The sequence below is a fragment of the Drosophila gunungcola genome, chromosome 3R, assembly GCF_025200985.1.
Source record: "Drosophila gunungcola strain Sukarami chromosome 3R, Dgunungcola_SK_2, whole genome shotgun sequence".
Classification (NCBI taxonomy): domain Eukaryota; kingdom Metazoa; phylum Arthropoda; class Insecta; order Diptera; family Drosophilidae; genus Drosophila; species Drosophila gunungcola.
In genome coordinates this window covers 28,212,641-28,232,059 of record NC_069139.1, presented here as the reverse complement: position 1 = coordinate 28,232,059, position 19,419 = coordinate 28,212,641, and the positions used below count along the sequence as shown (strand labels likewise).

General features: G+C 37.9%; 1 protein-coding gene across 6 annotated transcripts; it reads right to left on the bottom strand.

The window, feature by feature from the left end:
- Positions 1-380: 380 nt before the first annotated feature.
- On the bottom strand, positions 381-18,898 carry LOC128252599 (protein piccolo). Of its 6 annotated transcripts, XM_052980414.1 has the most exons (11): positions 15,641-16,441; positions 13,639-13,840; positions 10,424-12,847; positions 5,746-6,053; positions 5,598-5,662; positions 5,463-5,534; positions 5,303-5,407; positions 2,419-2,580; positions 2,201-2,350; positions 1,964-2,145; positions 381-1,650 (listed from the first exon to the last, which is right to left on the bottom strand). In XM_052980414.1, exons 1-11 carry the CDS (start codon positions 16,016-16,018, stop codon positions 1,643-1,645), a joined length of 4,056 nt encoding a protein of 1,351 aa, XP_052836374.1. In that variant the 5' UTR covers positions 16,019-16,441; the 3' UTR covers positions 381-1,642. The 6 variants fall into 6 exon arrangements, with proteins under 6 accessions (XP_052836374.1, XP_052836377.1, XP_052836378.1 ...); XM_052980417.1 differs by lacking the exon at positions 15,641-16,441 and adding an exon at positions 18,638-18,898 and having other exon boundaries at positions 381-2,145; XM_052980418.1 differs by lacking the exon at positions 15,641-16,441 and adding an exon at positions 18,638-18,898 and having other exon boundaries at positions 381-2,145; positions 5,746-6,011.
- Positions 18,899-19,419: the final 521 nt, after the last annotated feature.

Genomic DNA, 19,419 nt, shown 5'->3' with positions numbered 1-19,419 from the left:
ATAAGAGATAAATTATTTCCGAGTGTATCGCGTATACCAAACGTCCCGAGTTCGAATCCTCACCGCGGCGGGACCCGCCTTACCATTTTTATAGCATTTTAATAGTTTTTACGTTAGCCTAAGTATGAGATATAAAATAATGTAATTTGGTTTTCATTTAATAACATCTGCTAACTGCCGTTTAATATAAATTATACACTCTATTGTAAGCTCTTTTGCTAATTATCTTGTCAAAATGGATTCGAATAATGACAGTTCACAAAATCCCCAAAAGCTTGCTACGTAAATTATCAATCTCACCATTGATGCTCTCGTACAAGCATCAACTTACTTTTATAAGCCTTAAATAAATCAACGGACTTTAAATCAAACGTTTCGGGTTTATTGCAATTACATATTTTATTTATTGAATTATGCAACTCGTTCGATCACCTTTACGTACATCACATGCTCAGCACATCGTAAGTCATATGTGCTGGCATGTTTTAATACTATTAATGTGTTTTTACAGCGCATTGATATATTATCAATTCGATTTCAAATGTCAAACTACAATTTTTATTCCGGGCTTTCCTCGAAAACGATCCCTAAAAGCGCATGTGTGTGTCTGAGTGTTTCGTCTGTGTTTTCTACTTTAGAAAAATATATATGTTTGCTGTATATATTATGAAGTAGCATTTTTTCTGAATATATGGACTGGGTACAAATTTGTATACAATTCTCCTTTGTTTTTCTTCACTTCCCTTTTGAGTGATCAACAATTTTATTTTGTTCTTAGAGTACAGTAAATGTCATAAATGGAAGTAAAATTCATTAAGAGTTCTCAACGGGTTCACTGGGATTGTGTTGTTTGAAAAGCTTGCCAAGATGAAAGTGTAAATAATTAATTTTAGAGTTGGCTATCGTGCTCGCAATATAAATAAATTTTGAATTTTACATATGTCGAATAAAAAAACCCTACGCAAAACCCATTTTTATGAAGCTACAATTTTCATCAAAAGCAATTTTATCTATTGCAACAAGTCAATTTTTAAAAATTAAAAAAAATTATAATGGAAAAATTTATAAATGAAAACGGAGTAAAACTGGCTTTCAGCTCTTTCGGTCTGTTTCACTGTGTTTTAGTCCCATAAGGCAAGCTCAAATTTAGGGAAAATCTAATTTCAAGCGTTTTACGAAGCAAACAAAAAGGTATTTTATGCATAAATAAATTTTTTTGCGTGTATTTTGAATGATTCTTGTTTTTTACGCTTTCTTGTTTTAGTACTAGTATGTAATACAGAGTTATTCTTAGTACGACTTTTACATTTTTTTTCAATTAAATTAAACTAAATTTAAACTTAAACAATTAATAAAGGGGCGCCTCAAGCAAACGCTGTTCACTTTAATTTGCCTTTTTATGTTGAATTAGCTGCCGTTGCACATTATCGATTTGCTCGCTGGCCAATTTCTAAACCACAAACGCAAAACAGTTCTCGGCAGAACTCACCGCCAGGTAATATCATAGAACATAAATCAGTAGACAGATTCGATAGAGAATTACTAACATATGCCGGGCAACCAGACCCGTAAGGCGAGTGGAACTCAATCGGAACGCAATGGGTCTGCCTGCGACTTGTGTGAGTGAGTGTTTACGGGGCAACTAAAAATCTAGAAAAAGTATAATATGCGTCGGATCGTTAGGTGTTCATCTTGAAATTCAACAGTAGTGGAGTAGGCAAAATGATACAATTGTGCTTTTGCATTTTCTTATTCAGTTAAGAGCACGCAACCGAGCAGTTATTACACCGTGATTCAAATGGAGATGACGATGATAGAGGCGCTGTTACAGATCTACGGACATGCTGCGAGATGGGCTCCACATGCCGGATGAGAGAGTGTTGTGATGAGGGTGTGTGCGATTTTACAGCAACATATAAAATACATTCCGGGCAACCCGCGGGTTGAGTTTAACTACTACCACCTTGTCCCTTGCCGTAGATGAGCTCCTCGCAAATCTTGAGCAGGTCGGCGTTCTCGCGCGACTTCTGCTGCAGCTGCTCCGTCATGGAAACCCGTGCGACCTCCTCCTTCTTGAGTAAAGCTTTCAGTTTTTTCGACTCGTCCGCATGCTCCCTCGCGTAGGTGTCTAGCTTTTTATTTGCACTGGGTGGGGAAGAGTATTAGGTAAAGGCCTATAAAAATAAATCAAATAGCTTACATTTCCAGCTGCTGCATGGCATGATTCTTCATCTTGTCGTACCGCTGCTCCTGCAACCGCAGATTGTCCATCATCTGCTTCCGTTCTGCCAGAAGCGACTCCTCGTTGCTTTTGAGCTGTGAGGTCATCTCCTTGCTCTTCTCATATTTCCTGCAATTACACCGCGGTAAGTAGATTATCCAAACAAAAATGACTATCTCCGTTGAGATATTACTTACACATGCAGATCGGAGAACGTCGTTTCCAGCGACGTTAAGTGATGGTAATTGGCATCCCGGTCTGCCTGCACTTCTTGCATCTGCCGCTCGTGCAGCTGCGCCTGCTGCTCCTTCTCACTAATCAGCTCTGCAATGGCCTTCTCATACGCCTCGATGACGCCGCTGCAAAATACCGATAACACATATATTTTATTTTTTTTGTACAAATATCTGTTTATTTTGTCTGTTTATTTTGTCGTTTAATCATGTAAAATGCTTATTATCGCTATTCTTGAAATCCTGCCCCTTTCAATATTAGGATGGCAAACGATCACTTATTTACTTATTATTCTTTACGCTACAAATTTTAGAAAAAAAAATATTGACAAAAAATTAAACAAACTTCGAGCAGGTGAAATATAAATAGCCTTGCAGCTATAACAAATATGTACAATTTTATAAAACGACTTTTTAAACAAAAACAAACTAAATTAAAATTAAAATTTTCAATTGGTAAAAGGCAGCTATATAAGTTTTTTGAATTTTAGAATTCAGCAATTCAGCTATAGAAAATAGGCCCGCAAAATGTTCGCTTCAAAAAGCTCTGCTCTCAGATTTTCGAGTCAAGCTATTCGAAATAAAGAGGTCGTTGGAATCAAAAGCTCATGGAACCATGGACTTGAGTATAAAAACTGTTAAATATTGTTCAATAAAATTGGGAGTAATACATTTTTTAATTATTTAAAAGAAACTAATTAAATTAAAATAGAATTAGACAGTAACTTTTGTCTGTACAGAAAAAATGTACATGAGTCGTTTGAGCTGTTTATTATTTATGTTTTTTTTTTGGTTGTGAGCCTTTCGAGCTGAGCCGTTTCAAACGAGTTCATGAAATTTTTAACATGTCCTGTTACTGGATAATAATATTTTCAGGGAACGTTAAAGATTTATATTTTGTTTTGAAATTTACAAAATATTGATTATTTTGTGAATAATGGAAAAGGTTTTGAAAAAAAATAAAAACCCAATATGATCATTATTTTTAATAAAAAAAAAAACTCAAAAATAATAATTAATGCTAATTTTTATTTGTTACTAAAAAAAAAATTTTTTTTGAAACTGCTTCTTCTGTGTGCAGATTTTTACGATATTTTTTTATAGACCTGTAAAAGGACTCGCGGGGTACCACCTCTGAAACAAAAATAATTTATAATACTCCTACCCTTGCAAAGACCAGATATTTAAAAGGTAAGGAAGGCTCCATTTCCGTCCCAATAGGGAGTATACAGTTGCGGTCACAACAATAGTAGTGCCACCGACCCTTATCTTTAAATGTTTGTAATTGTTATATTTCTAGTCCAAATGTTGCCAAAATTGAATGTTTTATGTAGTTGAACCGGTTGAAATCCAAGACCATTTTGCAGTTTATTTTATGGAAATAAGCTATTATCTGAAGTTAGTGAAGTTAGTTAGTGAAGTAGAGAAGACAACTAATTAAATAAAATTAAAAAAATAAAAAATTGCGGTGTTATAATTTTAAATTATTTTATAAGAAACATGGTCCTTTTTTTCTGGAAACTATTTTTTTCCAGATTTAAGAAAAATAGACCGTTTTGTCATAATTTTTCGAAAGGGCAATGAAAATGAATAGAAAAAAACAGAAACTGATTAAAATTTTGATAAATCAATGTTTTACGCATTGCAGTAATAAATCTGAGCTAAAAATCTAAATTTATACGACGCGTGAGCTTATTGTAAAAATATAACTATTAAAAAAATTACCTTAGCTAATGGGGTCTTAGCACTTGAAATATCCTCAAATCAAAAATTTTCAGTGCATCAACAATATAGTAAAAGCCAAAAATCTTTTCACAAATACGAAAATAAAGTTTTCAGCCAATACAGTATACAGTTTTTCTTGCAGAGCCGGAACACCGATAGAAGCGGAATTAGGATAAATTCAATGATACTCAAGGCTATGCTTATTTTGTGTAATGGTCTTTAATATTCAAAAGTATACTGTTATATTTTCAAGCCATGTCATAGCTAACAATATTCGAATTAAATAAATCCAAACAAAAATTTGGCAAATAAATTATTTAAAGATATTTAAGAGCACTACTTTTATTTTGACCGGGCAAAATGGTTGATTAATAAAAAAAAAAACTAAAAAATGATCCGGATTTCTATGTTTTTAACTATATATTGTCTAATCTAATAAAATAGTCAATCATGACAAGATTTGAACAAGAAAAAACAACAATAACAAACATTTAAAGATGAGGGGCGATAGCACAACTATTATTTTGACCGCGACTGTATATTCTTGATCAGCATCACTCATAGTCCCTGAATACTTAAATTTTTACATTTTTATAAGAAGTCTAATCAAATTTGTCGTGTTGAAAAGGAGTTTAGGTTTTCATGGGAAACCTAAACTCCACTATTTATGCATGAATCCATTTTGGAAAGAAATATAACGATTTTAGATTAAGTGGTGCAGTAGGAAATGCATAAAATAAAGGAAAGCTAGTTAATTAGTTCAATCATGAACCTGATGTTCTTTACGTTTTGAATATAGTTAAGTTTTTAAGTTTATATTTAATCGTTAGCTGACAAAATTTCAAACTAAAATAGTATAATATAATATCCTCGTAAAGAGTCGCACATAGTATAAATTTAAAAATATATACAAAATATTTTATCCGAAGATTATATGTCTCATTTGCAATGTTTTCAAAAATAAGTAATTTACTTTTGCACCTTAAGACAGTCCCTTCCATAAGTCTAAGCTCTTTCGTCCTGTGTAATCGTCGAATTTAATCTTTTTTAAAGAAATGGTTTATATGATGGTGTCACACTTATTTGACTGATATCCACCATTTAATAGATAGACATGACTCACTTCAGTTTTGCATTAGTTTTGTCCTTTTCTGTTATACGTTTGATCAGCGCTTCTTCGCGTTGTTCTCCTTCCTTCAGCTTCTTCTCAATGTCTTCGGACCTTGTTCTGGAATAGAGCATATCATTAGTCGGTTATAGTTTCTATTTTAGCATACACATACACTTCATTTTTGATTTTCTTCTCTAGCTCATCCATGTTGTTGTAGTTATGGGACTTGTCCTCCGTATTAAGGCTGAAATGAACAAAATTGGTATCATACATATGTAACCAAATCACTCATCCGCCTGTTACTCACTTGGAATTATCGAAGGTTTTGTTGCAATCGTTATCGATGACGTCTACACTCATTTTAACATGCTTCTGTGGATAAATATCGAGGATAAAAAAATCAAATTACAAATCAGTTTAACAATCAAATTATGACCAAAATAGGTTTAGCTTACTTTTGTCCTATCCACAGGTGGCTTAAAATCCAACTTCTTGGCGGTATCTTTGGCACTTGCTACGATTCCAAACGACTGGTTACCACCACTTGTCTCGTGCTCCTCCAATGTAGGACTGAGGTTTCTGTTCTGGTTCTGGTTTGACCCCAGAATATTCAAAAGTGTCTGTTCCTGCTGATTTGGGTGATTAACTGGAACGGGGGCTCCAAGAAGCGGATCAAACTTCAGCAGCAGCGAACTGCGATCGATAGGCGCATTATTGCTGCCTTTCGTGTACAAATAATCAAAATCTGATGAGTTCAGTATTACTGTGGATGGTGTTCGTTGGGTGTATATGGGTATATTTAGATGAGTGCATGCGCGTGCAATTTGGTGTTTGTGAGGAAAGAAGAAAAAATACAAAAACATAGTTAGTCACTGGTTTTCATGGCTATATTTCGGCTACTACTCAGTTTAATTTAAATCAACGTCAAGGTTGTTAGGCCTCCTCTCATCAGAAATGGACCAATATTGGGTACATGCTACATATGTGGAAAAATGGGAATGGGTAAAACGCCCCTAAAAAAAGCAATGCATAAGAAAAATAAGTGGTAGGGGAACCTAAAATGTATTTGAATTTTTAGCTCTAAACAACTCACGACTTTTCATTTCTTTTTGACTCGTTAAGAAAGTTTAACTACAATTGCGATTAAATAACATCCACGACATAGCCTTTCCCAGGTCACAGTTTCTAATCTCTTTGATTGCATCTAATTGACATTTTTAACCACTATTGATTTCTGTTTCTACTATCATAATTAGCACGTATTATTCTTTATCTCTAATAACTTTGTTGGCTTTTTTTAAAACGTTCACTATCAGTATTGAGCACTCTTCTTTTTACGGGTTTAACTCCAATGAAATTTTTTTTTTAAACTGTCTCTTTTTTTAAACAACATTTTTTTTCGGACAATTATAAATTGATGTTTTGATGTGATGCTGTTTCTAAACATTTTAATTTTGAATCTCTTACTCTGCCTTTAAATACTTTTGCACTGATAAATAAGCCTTTTGATCTGTTAGTAACGGGTAAAATAATTCATTCTAGGGTTATGAAAAAGTCTTAAAAAAATTGCCTTTATCCAACAATCCGTTTTCGGTTGACACGTTGAAAAAAAAAACAAAAGAACGAAGGAAAAACAATGACAAATAAGAAAATAAGGTATAGCATGACTCAAACGAGTGTCCCTCCCCATGTAACCCCCTGAACCCCAGACCCAGATCCCGAGGGGCACGAAAATGAGGTGTGCCTGTTCTGCACAGAAGCCGCATTATTGTTTTCACCCTACACACGAAACAAATTTGATACTTTTAAGATTTAGGACGACCCATTATAAGACGAAAGAAAAAAAATTGTAGTTGTTTTACTTATTTACAACTTCGCCGAGCGTTCAGTTCCAACTAAACTGAATTTGTGAATTGACTATTTTTCTGCACTTTATCTAAGATTTTTTTAAACCATAAAGAACACAAATAATCTTTTGTTATTGGCTTAACAAACCGAACCGAACCGATAGGACCAAGGAGGATCTTTTTCTTCCAGTGCACTCGGACATGGAATGGAGAGCACATAAACAAATGTGAAACCCAGCGATGGTTGGCTTTAAAAATAGTAGGAAACCCGGGCAGGCCCAGATATTAAATGCAGGTCACAACTATAGGTTGGCATGTACATAGCTTTATTTTTATGCATTTTTTAGATTTTCAAGCCGCGGACCAAAACAAAACAAAGGGAAACAAAGAGTTGTGAGTCATTTTATGCAATCGACAAATGGTTTCCGAAAGTGGGTTGATTGAAGGAGAAGAGAAATAGAGAGAGCAGAGGAGCGAGAGAGCAGCTTTTCATTGCGCTGCAGTTTAATTGCGTGTCTTTGACAAGATTTGCATTTTCAAGATTTTCCACAGCTATTCACATAACATTGTTAACCGTGACCACGCAGCGCTCAAAAAACACCCACATGTAAATGTTCAAAAATACATTTATACGCAGAGCAAATCACACAATGAAGTTTCACGCTCTCACTCTCGCGTACTTTTATTTCTTAGCGACTTCGGAGACTTGTCTTCTGGCTTTATTTATGCTTATTTGTTGTTTTCTTTCTGCACAGCTGCTAGTTACTTTTCCGATTTCTAGCACTTATCGTAAGCCAGGGTAAAGTTAGTTATCTCTAACTACAGCAAATAAACAAATAAATCTTATTTTGTGTTTTTAAAATTTACATTTCCCGATTAAGCAGTCCTAGGATTAAACAGCAGTAGGTTACCGATGGATATAGCGACGTCAGATGTTGAAAACTAACTGAAATGGAATTTCTTATTGCTTACACTTCTCTCCCTGAGTCCAATAAGAAAACCAGCGCACGCACGCGAGCGAGCGAGAGGGCGAACGGACGAGCCTGAATTCTGACTGGAGTGTGGGGACAGTGACGCGTATTCAGCAGTCAGCAAGTGCGCAGAGAGAGCAAGTGCGAAAGAGAGAGCGCTGTGTACACGTTGTCTGTTTGGAGTTGTGCCCCATCCCACCCCACAGCCCCTCTGCCTGACTCTCTCGCTCTGCTGTAGTAGAGAGGGGCTGAAAAGTGCATGGCCGAGTTCTAAGTTGAATTCCTATGCGCTTTGTGTATGTGGGAGAGAGCTGACGGTGAGTTACAGTGAGTCGTCGATAAAGAAGACACTTAACAGCTAGATTAGTCAATTGGCCAAAACGTCGTTAAGTCCTCTGATTATCATTTATACACAATTTTTTAAGAACTTTGGAAACTTATAAATTTGAAGTAAACATAGGCTGCTAAAAACGATTTTAAACGACCTAAAAGCAATCGTGCAGTTTAAATAAATGTGAACCATATAATTGCATTTAACTAAGAATACACTTTTAATGCTGGAAACAATATCAAAACATTTATTATTTTGCTAATATCATGAAACCTCACAGACTTGACGGCTGCAAATGGAGCGGAATATACCCTTCTAAAACCAGCTTAAGAGATCTCAGTAGCCTACATGTCCATTCCCGAATTTCTAGCTATATTCTTGAATCTTCCTGCTTCCCATGAACTTCAGTGAATACTAAACTCAAAAGTTACTTAAAGCGGTTTATTTAGCGAGTCCACACTGTGCTGTACTATTCCCTCTATGAATGATGAGAGTGAGAACTCACTTTTCTGTTGCTCATGTGAGATGTTTGGGAGATAGTCAGAGATGCATTTTCCTAGTCAGCGATAACGATAAATATAGCGCCAACATTAAATACTTTTTGAATATTTAAATGAACATCGTAGTAGAACTCTGAAAATTGCCAACGAAGTTCAACGAAATGATTTCTGTTGCATAAGTGGGCAATTATCAAATTCCCCATTAAGCTGTGGTAATTAAACAAAAATATAAATGCGCTCATCAGGGCACAAATACTCAGGCAAAGTCTTCGAGCTGATGAAAAAACCGCACAAAGTGACAGGGTTTCTTCAATTAGACACAGTGACGTCACAGCGAACGAAGTGCTTCTACATTTTACCCGCATTATTTATATTCGCGTACGATAATTTGCTGATAAGGGCTTCAAGAGAGACAGAGAGCACTGAGGAAAGGAGAGAGTCGAAATAGCATAAGAGAGAAATCACTGAGTGGGAGCGGCGAGCAAGAGACCGCGTAATGCGGTATCAGAGAGTAAGAACCTGCATTTTCAGCAACAACAAAACCAGGAAACACAAACCAAACGTGCAGACATACATATGAATGTACATAAAACATTAAAGCAAGGAATCATTTCCTACACTCCATAGGTTGCCATTGAAAAACAAAATTATGCTACTAATTGGCATTGTGGGGTCCGATTTGTTTTTGTTTGCACATTTGGCTTTTCGAGTTTTACCCGCGAGTGTTCCCCTTCCCGATTTGAAGTTCAGGTTCATTGCCTTGCATGTGTGCCGGGTTTATTTTTACAGTTAGATATCGCTGCGATAGACTCCATGCAGACGTTGGAGGAACTCTAGGTTTTCGAGTTCATGCCGCTATAATATTTCAAGTTCACAAGTTTATGAGTGCTGGGGTTTTTGTAATGGCTGATGAGCTAGGGTCACGAACATGCAAAGGACGCAAAGGCACAGTGCAACCTCCGTTAAAGGCAACAACGGTCAAACTTCTGTAGCATAAAATGGAGGGCTTTGGGGAGTCATAATTTATAGTTAGCTTTGGCAATCTTAAGTTAATATCTTTATCCTTGCAATGCAAAGTCAATACATTTTTCTAGATTTTTAACTTTAAATCATTTTTGTGAATGGCATTCACATTTATACGTTTCTTAAAAACCGTTCTGCTTAAATACCTCACTCTAAGCATATTACATGGTAATTTTTTCAAAATTTTGCCAAAAAACCTGCTTTTAAAAATATTGAACTAATTATTGTGAAGTCAGTTCGAATAAATGAATTGATCATAGGCAACAGTACTTATGAGTGATTATTATAAATTACTTTTCCCAAAAAATTGCTTTTTTCTTTTCCTATAGTTAAAACAAATTTAAATCTATGTATACATACATAAAACAATGCACATAGATTTTGGTTCAGCTAAATAAGTTTGACTGCGTTGACATCTAATAACACATTTTCGGCAAATAAAAAAGAGGTTATTGACTTACAGTTTTGGTTGCTGGCGCCATCCTTGAATTCAGCGTCAAAAAACTCCTCCTCCTCACCAGCTCCACCACTTCGCTGCCTGCTTTGCACAACAGCTGTTTTTCCGCCGTTTTCGCCAGTAGGATTCGCCTTCATCTTGGCCTGGTTTTGGAAACCGCTGCTGGTAAACTGCGGCGTCTTGAACATGTCATCCGACACAGGAGATATAGCACCAAAGTGCTCTACAAAAACATCGTCCTTCTCATCGCTAGCGCTTAAAGTGGCCTGTTCCTTGGCGGACAGGGCCTGCTCCTCCAGGACAACGGTAGCATTTCCCAGTGGCGACGTTGGCGAATTCATCTTATGGATCGGAGCTCTCTTTAGGTTTTGATGGGTGGGAATCGGTGGTGAAGTTAAAACAGGTGCATGGGATTCCTTTCGATTTTGCTGAGGTGATTTAGTGACGGTTACTTCCTCCACACGCATGGAGATATCAACATCCATGGCGTCACCAGCCATGATATCCTCGGTGGCCTCCATCGCTGGGGATGCATTCTGCTCCACGCAAAAGGTGCGGCGAGGGTTTTCCTTTTCCATACAGAAAGTCCTACGAGACTTGACCTCCTCCTTTTCCGCCGTTGACTGAATCACAGAAAAAGTGAGTCGATGGTTATTATCGACAGATCCAAGACTCGCAGCAAAAGATTGAGAATTTCCGATATCCTCCGTGTCCGACACTGGTTTGTCCTGCATTGTCATCCCGCTGTCGAAGGTTCCATTCAAGGGTGTTGGCGAAAGATCGCTCATGGGCAAGGTTTCGTTAAGGTGTGACTGCTTCTCTGGACTTGGTTGCGTTACCTCGATGACCACCGGTGCCTTAGCGATGACTCCAGCATCAAATAAGCTTTGCTTTCGATCCAAAGATGGTTCTACCACAGCCTCTTCCAGGTAAGGCATATCCTCCTGCTCTGGTGGAGCCTTTGGGGAGCGTGGGAAGTGGAAAGGTTTCTCCGCTGGTCCTCTGATGGGGAAACTAGGTGAGGTGGGTGCCGAGTTGCTTGCCATGTTATTACCACCCATATCCAAAGACAGGGGCGAAATAGATCGCATCTCAGTCGGCGTGACTGCCACCACTGGCGGTCGGTTATGTGGTGGCTCCACCTCTAGCACCTTCTCAACAACCCTCTCCACCTCCTCTATCGGTACATTCAAGTTGTCTTCAAATACATCATCGGGCAATGGCAGCTCCTTCAGAGCAAGGAACTCTAGTTCCTCTGCTGTCTTTGGACGGTGCGTGGGTATGGGTGGAGAAAGGGGCAGCTCTTCACATTTGGCTTGAAGTGAGGGTGTGCGAGGTGCTTCTGACGGCTCCATTTCTGGAACCACAGTTATCTGCTCAATTCGATGTTCGTGAGCTGATTGAGGTAAAGGAGCCGTTTCCTTAGCCTCGGAGAATTCTAAGTGGGGGGAAGGTGAAATAGGTGTCTGGGATTCCAATTGCTGCTGCTGAGGTGACCTTATCACCGTGGCCTCATCCACTTGCATAGAGACATCCACTTCCATGGGCTCAAACTCCTCCCCAGTAATTTTATCCTCGGTGGCTTCAATAGCTGGTGATGCAATTTGCTCCAGGCAGATGGGTATTTTGGTTAGTTCCAATTCAGTCCTGTTTATTGCTTCTATTGGCACCGGAGTTGCCTGCTCCTGATCGGGATGCACTTGAGGATCCTCTTCAATTTCTCTTGATTCTTGAAGATTCTGAGAAATTTCAGAGTGCTGATGCTCCTGAGGTTGTTTTGCCTCCATCAACGGCGTATTATGACTCGCCTGTTGCTCTTTATGAACCTCCTGTTTTTCTAACAGTTCCTTCGGATTTAGCCGCTCTGTTTCCTGGTCTAAACTCTCCAGCTTCCCTTCCTTCTTTTTAAAATGTATTTCCTCTATCTCGCACGGAGCTGGTACGTTAGTATCTTCCGGCTGTCCTTGTTCTTTTAAAGGCGATTTTTCCAATTGACTCTTGAGTTCCTTTTGTGTACCCAATTCGTCTTGCAGAACCGATGTCTCTACTTTCTTCTCCAGCTTCAGATTTTCCTGAAACTGCTCTGGAACCTTCTCTGAAACTCGCTGAGATTCGGTTAGGAACTGCTCTTGCAATAGTTGATGATCTTCGGGACCCAAGACATCCTTCAACATTTCCATGGTTTCATTGATATCATCCACATCCATGGCTTCATAGCTGACGTTGTTGTGCTGGCTAACCGCCAAAGGATCTTGGAATTCGTTCTCAAGTGTGCCAGTCGAGGTCATAGAAAACTGCTGCTCCAACACATCGTTGAGGGCACTCGAATAGCCCTCCAACTCGGAGCGATCTCCAATATACCGGTCGCTATGAAGCGATAAACACTCCACAAAACAATCGGAATCCGAAAGATTCGATTTTAAATGGGCTATAAAAGAAAAAAAAAGGTTAATTCTAAAAATTAAAAACTTATTTGTTTATTTTAATTAAAATGTGGATTAGAATTTATATCGAATTTCATGACACAACATGAAGAAATAAAATACTTTGTGTCAAAAAACAACATTAAAAACGATATTTATTTCAGACTTATCCAACAACATTAAGGAAGCCAATAGCAAGAACATTGAGCTTTGGCAAGCCGATGTTTTTATACCATTGCAGTTATTACAAAAATTAAATTTTCAATAAAAAGACTGCATTTCAATATTTATATATATATATTTATATACGATAAAGCTAAAGATCTTCTGCTGATGTCTTTCGATCGGTGTCATGGCAGCTATAAATATCGTTGTCCGATTTTATTCAAATTAAAACCGTAGTTCTTAAATAGTAATATAGTAATAGTAAAATAGTAAAAAAAATTTATATTTGTTCTTTATTTATTTTTCTGATTGTTCCTAGTTTTAAAGTTTTTGGAAAGTTTCATCTAGATGGCTATAAAACTGAGAGACTAGTTATCGTAAAAAACGGACGGACAGTCGTACATGGCTAGATTGACTCCCCTAGTGATACAAGAATATATAAACTAAAAGGGCCTAAAATGTTTCCATCACTGTCTGAAGTTATAACACCTTTTGCAAGAGTATAAACATTGAAAATAAATCCCTTGTGGCGTTTTTTATGTAACGTAAATTGTTAATATTTAAAATTCAAAAATAAAAAAGTGTTAAGCTTAAATGGGATGTTTTCACTGTTCAAAAGCTTACTACTCACCCTCCATTTCGGTGTTTAATGAAGCCAGTTCCGGGATTTGCGACTCGTCAAACTCGGGAAGACCACCAAATTTAGGGACCGCATCCGCATCCAGCTTGGGGCAACCTGTTGCCGCCGTCTGATGGCCCAGAGCAGCGGCTAGAGCCTTCTGCTGCTCCATGCTTGATGGTTTGGGACTGGGCTTCACCGCCAGCGGACTCAGCTGCCAAACGAAAGAGGCAGAAAATGCATGAAAATTAATTGCAAATTGTGCATCGCGTGAGACATGATTTGAAAGAAAAGTTATGAAAAATAACACGGACTCTGCAGGGAAAAATAAGCATAATCCAAATTTGGCAGTCGAAAAACGTAAACAAGCAACGATGGGGATGGGATAATGAATATGAGCACAGACAACAGATGTTTGGGCATTTAATTAAGAATTGTTGACACGTTGTTTGAGTGAGGGACTCGGCTGGTAAAAGAAATTGGTCGCATCTGTATTTACGATGGACTGCTCTAGACACAAAATGCCCTTTACCTAGTTTTTGTACAAATGGGCTAATGTTAGGACAATTTTATTAGATCAGGTAAAACTTTGGCGTCGATATGAAAGAAATTACAAACTACTTGGCATCTGAAGAGACCCCGCAAATTTAATATCAATATTGTTAGTAAGTAGTTTTTGCTTTCTTCAGGATGGAATATATAAAAAATATGTTTGAATAGAACAAATAACGCCACGCCAAGTAAGAGCACACCTTCGAAATGTTCGTCGCAGTCGGTCATTCGCCAAGCAAATGTCATTAATTTAAAAGCAAGCCAAGACATGGGAAACCGGGGACATGGAAAGAAGGCGGCATATGGTGGGGAGATGAACGTGGATCTGGGTCGGCGTCAGCTTTTGTGCAGTGCGAAATAAACAACTGAACATGCGGCGGATTCAATGCGGTCGGCCCGGGTCCGGCGAGTTTTCCGACTATTCAGGGTTTGGGTGCAATGTTCTACACGCGGAATTTAATTAGGGCGCATTATAGTACGATTATTGCGGCAAGGTTAAAGTCAGCGGAGACGTGAAAATGGGCGCGTCCCCGTAAAAATTTCTATTGGGGTGAAGGCAAATTAGCCAGAGAAAATTACATTAGAAACGAAAAAGAATTAAATCCAAACTCAGACCAATACCAATTTTTGTATTAAATCGTTAATCGTAGGATAACATTGTTTTCCGAAAAACTAAGTATCTTAAAACATTATTTCTTTTTACAAACCAAAGTAAAAAAAGTGACTCTTTTAAAACTAATTTTTTTTGGAATATTATAAAATCCTATTTGGTATGTCCAAAATTTTAACAAACTGATTTACGTTGGCACAAATTTTGGCCAAGAGATTTAATAACTTGCAACGCAATTTTAAATTATAATTTTTGAAGCGCAATATCTTGACAAAACAATGATCAGCAAAGAAAAAAGTCAGAATTTGTATGATTCAAACATAGCTAAGAAAGTATAATAAAAATGAGAAACAACTACAACTTTTATAAGTACCTTCTAAGAAAAAAAATATATTATAAAGCAATAAATTGATTCGACAAGATCGATTCTATGGATGACTTATTAAATAGTTTTACGAAATCTTTAAAAATATCATAAGCTATTATATTTAATACCTTATTAAACAAATGTGAACAAATTAAACAATTTTTTAGTTGTCATTTAAGAACAAAGAGGTTTTGCAAATTTGGTAGGATACTTCAAATACTGGCTTTAAACTATAGTTATTCCATCTCACAGATTATGAAAAATTATTTACCTATTTATAAAAAGAATAATCCCACATCGTGAAGATTTTGTTCGATAATATACCTATGTAAACGTCCTGAAATAGGCTAAGTTATCTTTGTTACTCCTTAACAAACATCTGTCTAAAATAAAAATACCCCCTGCAAGGGCTGAGAAGTGTTGTAAGAATAGGCAAATGAGATAAGGGCAAACTCACACACTAATCTGTATTTATGGGGACATACCTCGCCACTCATAGCCTGCAGGTGCTCCATTTCGTTAGCACTGACTTGGTTTAAATTGACGTTTATCTCGCTCAAGAGTTGCTGGATGGTTTCCCTACTACCACTGCTGATTGCGGGGGTCGAAGGTGGGTTTGAGTTGGGATCCATGAGCAGGCTGCAGTGCTGCTCCTCTAATCGCAGCAGATCCTCCGAAGCAGACTCCAGTAGCGTGCCCAAGTGCGTGGATATCAGTGAAGCACCATCACAATCTCTTGGAGAAGGATGATCATCTGCGACACTGGCAACCTCTGTGGCTTCTTTGCCCGCTGGCTGAGTGGTCGTAATGCCAGTGGTGGCGATGCTCTTGGGCCTTTTGATGATGTTCGCGATGAAGTCCATGACGCTCTACGCACGATTTACTTTCAAGACGATTTACGGTTCACGGTTCACTTGATTCCATAAAACGATGGATCGATCGAATTTGTTGGTTGGCCTTTAGTGTATTTTACTTTTTTCGGGTTTTCCGTTGTGACACAGATTCCGTCTCGCCTACTCGGAAAAATCTCTACTGTGATTTTCCGCCTTCCGCTCTTTCATTATATTGGGAAATATTGCCGAGATTCTCGCGACCCGTCGCCGCGTACGCTTCTCGCTGGCTCCCGGTCTTGTCTGTCTTTGAAATCAATTTAAAAATATTTTCGTTTTCAATTTGCTTTGCCCCGCTCAGCGTCACACATGCACAAATGTTTTTGGGTAAGGCGAGAGTGTGGGGAACCGCAAGAGAGAGAGAAAGAGAGAGCGAAAAGTTTGAATGCCATCCACATAACGATCCGGATGTTTTTGTATGACTTGGATCGGATTTGGATCGTTTCTAGCGGTTCTCCCTTTATCAGCAGTACTTAAGTTAGTCGGCACTCACAATTTTAGAAGAATAAGAATGGATAGATATAGTTAGTTCTTTCGCATGAATGTAATTATTTTGAAGCATAGCTAAACTATCAAAACATTTTCGAATATGTAGCTAAACTTAACGATAAGAAAAACTTTTTCAAAATTATGAAATGGCAAAACTATGGACTGTTTCGGATTATAGATTCCAATGGGCTCAGAACACTAATCGGCTCGATCGCCGATCGTTTAGGTGCGCGTGGACGTACAAATGCAATTCAATTTATATAATCCGCTCAATTGAAACGTAATTACTGCAATGCCAATAGTGCAGGCGCCAGCTGACAACCTTCTTGTATGAACTGCAGTGGAAAACTGAAAAACTAGACAAGCCTTAGACTCAGTTCAGACTCAAAAGCAGCAGTGAAAAATGCAAGACACCGCAAATAAGCCGAAACACTCAAAGGGGGGGAATAGAAAACGGGGGGAATACGAAAATAGGGCGACCGTCGACTGCTAATGAATGAAAGTCTTCGCCAAACAGCTGAAGGAGCCTGCCACACTTGCAATAATTTGTACACATTATGATTAAACAACAAGAAAGATCCCAAGACATATCTTACTTGAAAAAAAAAGCATATTTGCAAAATTTTTGGTATATTGGTAATACTGATGTGTTTGATTTATCAAGGAGGTTTCTAATAGTTCTCAATAGCAGTAAGATATGCGTTTTGCTTATCATATTTTTTCGGTGTAACCCTTGTGGATGCCAAGTGACATGCAATCCCACCGCTATTGTTGCGCATCACGGCACACTAACTGCAAGTCGAGTCGAATCGAATCGAGGAAGTGCTCCACATTGCCCAACGGCTGACTTTGCATATTTGGCGAGAAAATCTAGGCAGTGAAACGGAATCCCACACGATGGGCCATGACGAGGTGGCAAATGTTAGATGTTGACTTTTGCGTTAACCAAGCAATACGCGACAGGTGACAAGATATCTCCGACCCAGTGGGATTTCGAATACAATGAAAAATGGTTTCAAATTATATCAAGCTCGGATGGAACCCAAAACAAAGCATTACAGTTTATTACAATTAGTTTTTTAAAACATTATTGATTAACAAAAACCCAAACAGTAACAGAAAGATTACAATATATATATATTACTTGTATATATATATGCTAAGGCTGATGTACAATTTATAAAAATATACAAACGCGCAATTTTTGTTTATGTATTTCGGAGACGTGAATATTATACGTGGCATCTGGTGGCTCGGGTTATAAAAATTGAATAGGAAACTTTGTCAGAGATTCGAATATCCTATGCAACAACACATGAGGGGAAATAAAGCAAACAAATATTGGGGAAAAGGCAACTAAACTATAAATAGGCGAAAAAGATATCTAGACAACAAGGGTGCGTCTGTAGATCCTCCATAACGAGCAACATTGGCGGCAAAAGGGGAAATGGAGTTTAATGACTTTTGGTTCAACATGGGTTTAACAAAATAAGCAAAGAGTAGATCCTCATTAGTATGTAAATTTGGAGAGAAATGCTACCATAAGCACTAAATAGCGATTTTCATTAGCAGTTTTTATTTTGACTTGCTATGATAATGTTTAGCCAACATCTGGTGAACGGAAGATGTCAAGAGGTGGCCGGCAACCTCAGATAATGCATTTAATGGGATTTTCTCTTGGCATACCAGATTCCCTGGCCCGTTGTCCGATTTTGTTGTTAATTTTCCGGCTATGGCCCTCGATCTCTTTGTCTTGCCCGGCTTATTGCCCATTTTCGGGGTGGAGCTACGGCTGGTCTGGGAATCGAGACGCTTGGGATGGACAATGTCCGGCGGGCACTGAACGACTGGAGTACTCTTGACGACGACAGCTGCCACGGAGCTAATAAAAAGCACGCAAGCAAATAATATACACAATGTACAAATGCGAGGAAAGGAAAATAGCAGAAACAGCCTGCGATCGAGCCATTACCCCATATATTATATTCCAGAGGGAGGGTGCGGGGGCACAACTTGTGCACATGCTAGAAAGTGAATGTTTTGGCATAATCGCACATGGTCGGTGGGACGGGGCACGCCCCAAAGTTGAGTTATTCCGCTTACCTTAACGCCGCCATCGTTTTTGTTGATCTCGCGCAAAACTCCGCGACCGCCGATTCCCATTCCCAAGCCATTGTCTGCCCCATCGAATTCCATGGCATATATACAAGTTAGCAGCGCTCTCAAATCGGCCGGTTGCACAGTTTTCACTTGGAATACTGGGTTGAAATGGGAAAACTGCTAAAACTACTACGATGTTCAGATGGGTGACGCGAATTTTCTGCGTTGCTTATGTGAAAATGCCGCTACAATTTGAAGAAGCATACTTGGCAGTGTGACCGTGCGTGCGCCTCTACAAAATACCAGATAGCTTATATCTAATTAACCACAGAATAACGTGTTCCCACGAAGATAAAAATATTACATTATCAAATATTATCAAAATATTCAAACAAATCTATTTATATATAAAACTTTGATTTACTAAAAAAAAAGTTGTATATAAATATTTGTTTTATAAATATTCAAAATTTGTTTGAAAATGTAATTTTGTTTTCTTCGGAGATATACATTATTCTGTTGTATTTAGCATTTTGCACTTTAACTTAATAAAACTTGTATAACAAAGTGATATTTAAAATTTTAAATCGCCCCTAAAAGCTGGTCAATGCCAAGACCGTAACAAAAACAGCAGCCAAGAGTTGCTAGGTAGATCGACACCAAACATGCTGAAAAACAGAGAGGGTACTATAAGTCTAGTCTAAAATAAATTCGACCTTATAAAGAAAATATTCTTGTTCATTATAACAGGGCGAGGATATACGTATTACAAAGTTTTTGTTTGT